At 44.7% G+C, this 11,489-nt stretch overlaps 1 protein-coding gene across 1 annotated transcript in view; it reads left to right on the forward strand.

The window, feature by feature from the left end:
• Ybx3 (Y box binding protein 3) overlaps positions 1–11,489 on the forward strand; it is a gene marked incomplete at its 5' end in the record, with an annotated part of 21,458 nt that overhangs the window by 5,793 nt on the left and 4,176 nt on the right. Inside the window, 3 exon segments of the mRNA XM_013511652.1 lie at positions 863–985; positions 4,230–4,436; positions 9,368–9,465. Coding sequence (XP_013367106.1) covers positions 863–985; positions 4,230–4,436; positions 9,368–9,465 — 428 coding nt within the window.

Below are 11,489 nucleotides of genomic sequence, written 5' to 3' on the forward strand. Positions count from 1 at the left end.
CCAGGCTAGACTCAAACTCAGTGATTCCCCTGCCTCAGCCTCCCAGGTGGTGGAATTACAGGTGTGCAGCACCACGCCTAGCTATTAGATTTTGGAAGCATTATTTTATTTTATTTTAATTTACTTTCGTGAGCTAGGATCTCATTATGTGATTCAGGCTGTGCTTGAACTCACTGTGTAGCCCAGTCTGGCCTTTTGAACTTGTGGTGATCCTTTTGCTCTGCCTCCTGAGTGTTGGGGTTACAGGCCTGTGCCACCATACCTGACTGAAGCATTATTTTACCCATTTGTCCATTTGAGAATAAGAACCCTTAAGTTTGTTTCAAGGATAATGGAAGACTTAAAGAGGGAATACGTGTGGAGACTGTGTTACAAAACGAAGGACCCTTTTCCCCTATTGTTGCCGAGGGAAAAGTTTCACCCTCACCTGGCTTCTGGACAGAGCTACAGGAGGCCACTTGTAGGGACTCGAGGTACCTCTTACGATGACATAGGTTTAAACATAATCTAGGAAGGTTAGCATCTCAGTTCTCTTCCACTGAGAAATACTCTTCCTGGTCTCACGTTACTACTTCTGCTTTCCAGTTCTGTTGTATTTTGACCACTTTATATTCTCTGAAGAGATACACATAGCTTTTACTTGGCATAACCAGACAAGAAGGCAGGATTTAGCCAGCTGGATACATTTCAATCAGCACATTAAGCACTTTCATCCCCTTGTAGAACTTGAGTCTGTTTCTGAGCTCATGGTAGGAATTTTTATTGTGTCCAGCCATTCTGAGACGCTAGCTGCCCAACGCTGTGGTTTGAGGGGAATGAGCTTGTCTGGAGGTCATCCGTATTTTTTCCTTTCTTTTCGCAGGGTGCTGAAGCGGCCAATGTGACCGGCCCTGATGGAGTCCCGGTGGAAGGGAGCCGCTATGCTGCTGATCGCCGCCGTTACCGGCGTGGCTACTACGGCCGGCGCCGTGGGCCTCCCCGCAGTGTAGGTGGTCTCTCTTGCTGACTAGTGGCTGGGAATATTTTCATGTCTAAAATGAAGTGTGTGTACCCAGACCAGAAAATTCCCCTCTTTTCCAGAGACAGGACAAGTGATTATTTTTTTTAAAGGAAAATTTTTAGCGCTTAGAAACTATCCATAGCCACTGGTCTCTTTGCCACCTCTCCAGCCAGAAGAAGTTGTATCTGTGAGGCGGCAATGGCTGTGAGTTCCTGACATTTATTTGTCTTGTAGCAAGGAGACTTCATTAAGATAGGTGGTGCCAAGGTTGGTAAAAAGCCTCAGTCTTTGTTTGGCTCTTTACCTGGCCAGAACTTTGCATGTGGCACTCACTGGCACACTGGCTTCAACCTGTTGTTTCCTCCCTTGGCACTAACGCTGTTGGCCTCGGAAACAGCGGTTGGCAAGAGTGAGCCAGGAATTGCTAGAGAATTGCGGTAGGTAAAGTGCTGGCCCCAGACGGATTAAAAAATTCACCTCAGTGGAGTAGCATTTTCCTACTGTTTCAAAGTAAAGAAGCAGTAATTCTCAGACCTTTAGTTCTGTAGTTTGGTCCCAATCCAGATGAAGAAATTTATAAGCCCTGTCTGGCTAGAGCTTTTGCTTAAGCAGCTCACCTTAAAGGAATATTCCTGAGGCAGACACAGTGAACTGTTTGTGCTTGTGAGGATTATGTTAGACTTGAATTAACAAGAGGACAAAATTACCTAGATTTTTGATGTGTTTAGCGTTAGAACCAGGAATAAAACTCGGGATCCTCTGTGAGTCCCGGGTGGTAGCTACCAGCTGGGCATGGTAGTAGCACAGGCCTGTAATGCCAGCACTTGAGAGGCTGAGACAGGAGGGTTATAAATTTCCAGCCCAGCCTGGGGAATTTAGTGAGACCCTGTCTCAGAATAAAAAAATGAATAGGTTGGAGATAAATAGCTGAGTGTGGTGCCCTGGGTTCAATCTCCAGTATAACAAAAAGAAAAAAACCAGTAGGATGGTAACCACATATTGTCATGAGAAGAAACATTTTTGAAAAGTCTCAGAATAAAGTATCTGCGGCTTGAGAATGATTTTTGTCTATGCTCAGAGATTTATATTTTTCTGCTTAGGTACATGGTTTTACCCCTTAGTCTGTTATCTTTACACCCTGCCCAAATTGATTTTATCATTCTTTAGAACATCTCATCTATTTTTCTGACCCTTCCTTGACTTACTAGATTTTTAATAATGAGCTATGAAGGGTGGGGGTAGAGATGAGCCGTTGTAGCAGATCCCTACTAGTTCTTAAGTTTATTCAATTTATAGAGCTCAAGCTGTGATTAATTTGACTGTGAGGTCAGTTCACAAGTTAAAATAGGAAAATCTTCAGTAAAAATATTCTTTGTCTTTTTTGAGACAAGAGTTTCACTATGATGCAGTTCAGGCTGGCCTTGACCTCCCTTTGTAGTCCAGGCTGGCCTCAAACTCACAGTGATTCAATTTCCCAGTGCTGGGATTATAGGCATGCATCACCATGCCTGGCTGGATAAAAAGTTTTCCTTGAAGACTTTTCCCTCTGAGACCTGGGAAAGATATTTATAATTTTTTTTTTTTTTTTCAAAACTCTTCAGGTTAAGGTGTACGTAAATGGAGCTTTCTATTGTAATATCTAAGTGCTACCAGCTGGTTGAGGCAAAAGAATATGGTCAGCAATGATGATGTCGTCATTATTGTCTTGCAAAATTCTTAATCAAATATTTAGCTTCATAAAGATGAGAGGATACAGGTGTAACTTACAGTTTACACTGTCCTGCACTTCCTATTTTGGGGTGTGTGTGCGTGTGCACGTGCACTTGCATGGGGTGTGCAATACTGGAAGGTGAGCAAAGGGCCTTCTCAGTTGAGCTATTTAAATTAATTTGTGACAGCGCCTCCCTGAGTTACCCAAGCAGGGATCAAACTTGGGAGTCCTCCTGCCTCAAGCTCTCCAGTAGCTGGGATGAGAGGTGTATGCTACTATGCCTGCCTGATTCATTTTTTTTTTAAATTTTTACTTTTTATTAGCGTGTACTTGCATCAGTTTAAATTTTTATTTGTACATATTTGCATCTCGTAATGTTCACATTCATTGTGGAGGGGAGTTACATGTGCCTAGCATAGTCATTTTTAAAATGACTGTCATAAAAATTACTTCTGATTTCTGATATTCCTGATAGAGTAAAATTTGAAATCACAAATCTTTGATAGATGTTTGCTAGTTATAATTTGTTAAAATATAAGATAGTGATACGTGATATAGTTTGAATATATGGAATGATTTAAAATGAGTTATTAATTCCCTCTGTTAATGAGGTCTGTATTTAGAAGTGGTTAATCCTGACCCTACATGAATTGTATTAGGAAATACAGTTAAAATGTTACGATGAGTCCTGCCATAGAGGTCATTGGTTCTCAAACTGTTTAGTTTTTGGATGCATTTTTATGCTTAGCTATTATTGAGGGCTCCTAGAGGGTATATTTATGTCTATTAAGTAAAAGAAATGTAAAGTATATCTGTTTTAAAGTGACTCCTGTCAACATAAATGTATGAAAAAAGCTATTTATACTGGGTAAGTGGTATTGCTTTGTACTTGTGCACCTTTCTTTGGTGCAGTAGAAGATGGTTGAGTTCTCAAACCCTCGGGTGGTTTAGTCTACTGAGCGACCCAGAGAGGACACAGCAGGCAAGCAGCACCTCAGAAGCATCATGGGAAACAGTACTTGGATTCTGGGAAACAGTACTTGGGTTTCGAGACCCAGTCCACATTTTGAGAACTGCTGTAAAAGGTTAGGTCTCACATGCTGATAACATCATAGAATATATTTTTTTTGGGCATGGCCCCAAGTCTTCCCTTGGTGGACAGTAAATGTTGGGAGCTCCACCCGGAGGTGCTCGGTGCTCTGCCTCACAGAGAGCCCGTGGGTGGTTGCTCCAGTGAGACTCACCACTTCTAATGCGATGACTCACATTTGGTATAGGTCGCTTTTGCTTTTCTGCTGCTTGGTGTTTGATCTGCACAGATCTACTTGAATCACAATGTCATTTACCCCAGAAATCACATGAGGACCTGGGTTAAATACATTTTGTCTGTTTGCCAAAGGACATCGTTGCTCTGGGAGTTCATTTTTCTTTTGGTGATACTCATCCGACCTAATGGTGTTCTTTATTCGGTGTCCTCCCTGGCTGGACTTCTGAATCTCTGTTTCTTTGCTTCGCTAGTACGCTGGGGAGGAGGAGGAGGAAGGGAGCGGCAGCAGTGAAGGATTTGAGCCCCCCGCGGCTGATGGGCAGTTCTCGGGGGCCCGGAGGCAGCTGCGCCACCCCCAGTTTTACCCTCAGTTCCGGCAGCGGCGCTTCCCGCCGTACCACGTGGGACAGACCTTTGACCGCCGCCCTCGGGTCTTTCCCCAGCCCAGCAGAACGCAGGTAACCTTGCACCTGGACTTCTCCTGAGCGGCCCTCACCCTCCGTCCTCCTCTGCCTCCTCCACTTCTCCTCCTGCTCCTCCTCTTCCTCCTCCAACACCAGCTGCCGGAAACCAAACAGGAGCCTAGGGCAGACCTTTAGTGGGCTTTTACAGAGCAGTCATTCTATTCTAGAAGCACTGCGGAAGCACAGCTATAGGAGCCGGCCTACAGTAGGCAGGGGGTGTTTCCAGCTTGCAGAGGACTAAAGAAGTTGTGAGATCAGTGGCTCGTGTAAGAGCTTGGAGTCAAAGTCACACAGGGCTGGCTTTGAATTCTGTGTGCTACTTGCAATCTGTGAGGTTTTGAGAAAACCAAGGCTTCCCGAGATTAATTTGTGCATCTTGAAAATGGGAGCATTAAATGCCTGCACGAAAGAAAGGGTTATGGCTGTTAAGTTAAATCTAAAGGGTGTGGCCTAGTGACTGCAGTGTACAAAACATGAATTAAGTACTGCGTTTCCATGAGATGGTGCTCATTGTTAAGGAAAACTAACATAAAATGGACATTGTTGCCTGCTTATTTTCTTTTTTACTGCAAAATCCTAGTAGAGCTGTTGTAAAATTTGTTATTAATCAGCCTCACACCAATTTTGCAATTGGAAAAGGAGGAATATATTATTATTTATTAATTTTTTTTAATCACTAGCTGCAATGTTTTGCTGATTCCTATCCTTGGGCCCCTTAAAGTGCTCTGACCGAATATTACGTTCAGGCTGTTCTCTGCTATACTTCTCTCGCATCCTGCGTGAATGTTCCTTCTACATCGCTTCTTGTTTTTCTCCTTTCTACTCTTCAGCAGCTGCCCCTGACAGATGTGCTAAAAATGATGGCCAGAGTTAATATATGGAGATGCTGGGTACACAAGGCAGAGTGGGTTTCTTTAAGGCAGCACCTGAGGGTTCTAGGAAATGGGCAGAACAAATGTGAGATTGTGGTACAGGGTTACTTTCAGTAATGCTTTCCTGAGATAAGCAGGCTTATTATTTACCATATATACTGGGTTACATTTTCTGAAAGCATAGTGATTCTTTCCCATATCTTCTAAAACAATGTGTTTCCCTTACAAGTTGAAGGCCCGGTGCTTTTGGGATGTCGTTCACAGAAGCCAGGTTAAAGCCACGTGAACATAGGTTCACAGTCTCACACCCTAGCTGCACATAGTTGTCTTGAATGCAGGCTGACTTTCTTGCCCATTCTGGGTTGGCAGTAACAGCACGGTTAAGTCTTAAGTTTTCCCTTAGAAGCTTTTTAACCCATGCTGTCATGTTTGCATGTGGAGAGACTTAGAAGTCCCCATAAGCCAAATCAGCAGCAAAGAATGAAAATTTTGAAAGCCGTTTTCCTATAATTAGGCTGCTTTAAGGTTGTTGGTACAAGATACTAAGGACTGCTTTCCCAGCGGACAGGTAGGTGGTCCAGGGGAGGATTTGAGAGCAGTCAGCAAGGTGGGTGCTCAAGTTTGGGAAATGTTTAAACATAAAAATGGCACATTTGACTATGTGAGTATGTAGTCTGAGAAGTTAACTATTCCTCTGTGGTTTTTGGATGTAAAAAATAAGAGGAAAGCCAAGTGTGATAACGCATGTCTGTGATGTCAGCATTGGGGATGCTGAAGCAGGAGGATCTCTGCACATTGGAGGCCAGTCTAGGCTACATTGTGGGGCCCTGCCTCACACAGAGAGAGACTGAAAATTTGAGTTGGGGGAGGAAGTTGAAAAAAATTTAGAAAGTTTTTTCCCCCTTTACCTTCAGTGGAGATGTCAAATTGGCAGAAAAATAAAGCCGAGTCAGTGGTAATAGGAGGTGGAGGAATGAAGGTAGAATTTTAGGTATGGTGATATTTGATTTTTTTTTTTTTTTTGCAAGGTTTTACCATTCAGTTCAGGCTGACTTTGAACTCACTTTGTAGCCCACGCTGGGCCTCAAACACTCAGCAACCCACCTGCCCCAGCCTCCTGAGTGGTAGGATTATAGGCATGCAGTGCCACACTCAGCTGGTATGGTGATATTTGAGAACAGATGTAAATGAATGGAGCCAAGGAGAGAGACTTTTGGTGCCAAGAAGCATAGTTCATGAGTGGCAAAGGGGTGGCGTGTACAAGGGCTGATGGGAGACACAGGACCACGGGGGTAACTTCGGAGTTAGAAAATGTGACATTTACAGCCACAGGGCGGATGAGTTGAACTGTAGTATAAACGGAAATGGAAAGTGACCATAGGCTTGAGTTCTGGGACATCACACTTAGAGACCAGGAGAAGAGGATTGTCTGGTGAAGGACAGTGGTAAGGAGCGAGCATGAGGGAGGATGTGTGTAAGGCAGGGAAGGTTAAATGCTGTCCAGTGAACGGAAGAAGTGAGGATGACTGGGCTCGTAACCGGGGGTCACTCGGCATTGTGGTGAGAAGTTGATTGGGAGGATGAGTGGGAAGAGAAATGAGGTGCCCCTTCGAGGAGGTTTTTCTGGCGGTGCCAGGGATAGGGCTGTTTTTCCTTTGTGGGGATTGTCTGAGGGAGCGGAGAGAAGTGGGGTCATCTCTGGGGGAAAAGGTAAGATCAGGTTGAGATTGTTGTTTGATTTGATTTGCTTTTTACAGTAGCGAGTGTGCCCCAGACTCCTTCACCCCCAATCTCCCCTATGGTTACTTCTGAAGACATTAGTTGTGGTAGATCAAGGTGGGTGGCTGGATTTGCCCTGCCCACCCCCCATGTATGCAAATATAGACACACATGTATCCACCTACCTCTGTAGGTGTGTATATGTGTGCACGCGCCTGCCTTTCTTGCATTTGTTTTTTTTAGACAGGATCTCACTGTGCAGTGCAGGCTTCTCTTGAACTCACTTATGTAGCCCAGGCTACACTATCTACACACAGCAATCCTCCTGCCTCAGTCTCCTGAGTGCTGGGATTCAGGCCTGTGCCACCACACCCGGCTCGTGTCAACTGAGAGGGCCCCCAAGCAGAGATGCCTCGCCAGCACTGAGCATACCTGGCCCAGTACCATGCCCCGGTATAATGGCTTTGGAAAAATAGCAGATTTCAGGATTGGGGCAGAGAAAATATAGTGTGAGCCAGGAATATCTTGTGCCAGAAAGCAAGGAAGTTACTCAGAATGTTGGGGACATGGCAAGAGGACAGGAACCGGCATGAGGGGTTCCCACTGGCCAGTAGTGATGGTAACAGACTGTCACTCATTGAAGAAAGTAGAAAACCCTGAGTCCTTCAGATACAAATAAATAAATGGACATACGGAGAAATTCAGTGAGTAACAGGATGTTCGCAGACATTGGAGGTGTATACTTACAGAATCCTCACTAACTACAAAGAGGGAAGAGTAGGCATCAGTGAGGGAGCTGGGCAACACCGCTTCACTGTCAAATCACGGTAGGGATCGAAGCCGAGCGCCCCCTCACAGGAGGCAGCGAGAGGAGTGCAGTGCAGCTTCTGTGATTTCTTGTCAGATGCGGGAACTACACTTTAGGACGCACCAAACACCTCGGATTGTGGGATATTTTATGGAGTAACTGGCCAGTGCTTTTCCATGTGTCAAGGTCACGCTTGCCAAATCACGATTGTTGCAGTCTTCCAGACGGAAGATTCCACATGGGCCCTTTGGCTGTGAAAGTTGTTATTTGAATGAGGTCTGGGGCTCAGGTCCTATCCTTTGACTTGTCTTACGTTTGTGTGTATTTTGAAATTAAAAAAATGAAAGAGATGGGTGCTACTTCAGCATGTCTGTGTCTTCATGGAAGCCAAGTGGAGAAGGGAAAGAATAATGTATGGCAAAGGAGAGGCGGTGAGGAGAGGCTCGGCCTGGGTGTGAGCGTGACACTCATCCCGCGTGGTCTGAGGGAATAAAGCAAAGGCAGGCAGCGTGGGTGGCAGAAAGGTGGCGTGGTGCAGATTTCCTTCCGCCTGCTTCTTTTTTTTTCCTGGTGAAATGCAGAGGGCAGTGTTTGGCACTGTAGCACACCCCAGGGTGCTAGTTTTGAGAAGAAACAGGTGAGATGTGCTTATTGATCGAGCTTCTTGGTGGGCTTTTTGTTTGTTTTTAGTTTTTCTTCCTGAAAGTTGTCCAATAAATTAATTTTAATTCTCCTAGGTTAAAATACATTTATAGTCATCCAGGTTTTCTTTCTTCTTAAACTCTATACTTAGCATAAACAGATGAAAAAAAAAAACTGAAAGGAAGAAAGTAGAGGCAAAGATGTGTTTTGTGTTGCTTTCTTCTTTTTCTTTCCTTGCTGGATTTTGAACCGGGGCCTTGACCATGCTAAGCAACCACTTGTAACACTGAGCTCCGCCCCCAGCCCACGGGTAAGGCTTGGGCGAACCTTTGTAGAAATCCCCAGTGGGATTGAGAAGAGACTAGTTCGTAGAGTTATGGGTCTGAGTTTCAAACAGTTGGGAAAATCTCATTTCCCGATATATAGTAAACGTACTATTACATTTCCTTGTACATTGAACACGTCAGATTTTAAAGTGTTGCTGGGTGTGGTGCCACACCCCTGTGATTCCAGCACTTGGAAGGCTGAGACAGGAGGATCGCCATGAGTTTGAGGCCAGCCTAGGATAGCAGAGTGAGTTCAAGGCCAGCCTGAAATACGTAGTGGGGTCATGTCTCAAGAAAACAAAACAGAAGCTACGTTAGTAAGATTGGATTTTCTGGGATGAAGTGGAAGGCTGTTCTAGCTGGGCTGAGCTTTTCTTTCCTTCCTGTCATTCGTGGAGGTTTAGGTAGTCAGGTAAGTGGTTCATCATTGTAGCTGAGGTGCCCAGCTTTGTAATGAAACACTTGTATTTTGTAGTTGTAAAAAGTGGTTCTGTGTGCTCTTTACCTCCCATGTCCTGTGCCACATCACTCATTTCCAGCTCTCCTCTCCCTCTGCAGGCCGGTGAGATTGGAGAGCTGAAGGACGGGGTCCCTGAGGGAGCCCAGCTTCAGGGTCCGGTACATCGGAACCCCACTTACCGTCCCAGGTACCGCAGGTATGTGCTGGTCTGCGCAGGTGATGGCCACCTACGCGCACCTTTCAGTATTAGCTAAAAGGTGTGGCGTCTCTGGCCACGTGCACAGGTGTTTTGAGACAGGGCCTCGACACGTACTTCAGGCTGGCTTTAAACTCATTGTGTAGCCCAGGCTGGCTTCGAATGTGTGGTTGTCCTCCTGCCTCAGCCTCCTAAGTGCTGGGATTACAGGTGTGCGCCACCATGCCTGGCCATGCACAGGTTTTCTTGATACTCTTCAGTATGTGTTTTGAGACAGCAGTACAGAATACTTCCCTCCATCAGACCATTATTGAGATCCTTCAACTTCCGTTCTATGTGTTGTACTTTCTTTGTTTGTTAGTACTGGAGATTGAACCCAGGGCCTTTGTATACCTGGTTATATCTCATATATCTCTGTCTTTTTCTTGAGACACGGTGTTGCTAAGTCACTAAGTGGCCCAGGCTGGGTGAATATGTGGTACTCCTGCCTCAGCCTCCCAGAGTGCTGGGATTACAGGCAGGTGTGAAGCCTCACAGTTCAACACTTAGTTCTTACTAAATCAAGTGAAATAAGCAGAAATTCAGTGGTGGAATAATTCATATGAAGATTTGTGTGTCAGAGTATTTGGCTTACTGACAGTTTTAATGGAGGCATTCTAGTGTAGGAGTTACATCATGCTGTGGAGTGTGTTCTCTGTATTTAAATTCTACCCTGCAGCTGAGTAGCTGTATGGCCTTAGGTAGGTTTCTAAACTCTAAGATGGGGTCTCCAGGTCTATAAGTTGGACTTAAGAAATCCTATATAACCGGGTATGGTGGCACATGCCTGTAATCCCAGCACTCGGGGGGCTGAGGCAGGAGGATTGCCACAAGTTCAGGGCCAGCCTGGATACATAGTGACTTTAAGGCCAGCCTTGCTACGTACCAGAACCCTGTCCAAAAAAAGAGTTCTACAGTGGGCAATAAAATTAAATGTTCCAGTGCCTCTGAGATAATTAGTATGATGCCCTCAATAGGTATTAGATATTATTACCACTGTTGGTGTTAGCATAAATGGAGTGGTTTATTTTGCTTGTGTTTTATCTCCTGCAAAGACTGTGAAGTGGACTCCCTAAGACCCTTTCACAGCGTGTTATTATAAGCCTAGCTATTCTTTTACCTTTGTATCCTTTATCCGCAATACCTATTGCCAAAGATGCTTCAGATTTTAGTTTTTCAGAGCTTTACGAATGAGCATCATTAGTGCAAAATTCCAAAATGTGAAAGACCTCAAAGGGTGAAACTTTGAGTATGGTTTTGGGACTCAAATTTCTGGGTTTTAGAGCATTTTGGATTTTTGGTTTAGGGGTGCTCAGCTTGTACCTTGAAATTTGTCACCACGGCTTCGCTTCAAGGAGGGGTCAGCATATTTTCCTGGGGAGGGATTCATAGCAGACTGCATCCTCCCTCCCCCCAGGGCTCACACCAGTTTTAGACAGTATAATTACTAAGCAGATTTTTTAAAAAAGTCTTATGGAAAAGTCTTAATGAAATGTGAGACAGTAGTACAAGTGAATTCCAGCGCTGTCAACCCCCAGCCCTGTGACATCAGGAAAGCTGCCGTTACCTTTTTTAAGCCATATAAAAACACCACTTTCGTATGGCTCCACTAAAGACTTAGTGTCTTAGCACCTGTTGGTTTTCTCACTGTAGAGGAGCGCAGAGAGTTAGCATTGCTGGTAAATATTTAATGTGAAAACGTGCGCTGGCGTGTGTAATGTCGGTTTTTCTCTCTGGGGGTTAATCACTTTAGTCTGTGTTTAGTATGTTTGCTCACTGCTATAGGTATTCTAATTAAGCAAGAAAACGATGGCATGAAAGAGTATTTCCACTAAGACCTTTGTTCCATTTGCTGATTGCCCATAAATAATGCTAGCAGTGAGTGCTGATGACTTTTTTTGGAGACAGAATCTCTCGCTGTGTAGCCTTGAGTTCTCTCTTGTCTTGCTTCAGCCTCTTGGGGGCAGAGATTGCGGGCATGTGCC

The sequence above is a fragment of the Chinchilla lanigera genome, unplaced genomic scaffold (genome assembly GCF_000276665.1).
Source record: "Chinchilla lanigera isolate Chin_1 unplaced genomic scaffold, ChiLan1.0 scaffold00012, whole genome shotgun sequence".
NCBI classification, from domain to species: Eukaryota; Metazoa; Chordata; class Mammalia; order Rodentia; family Chinchillidae; genus Chinchilla; species Chinchilla lanigera.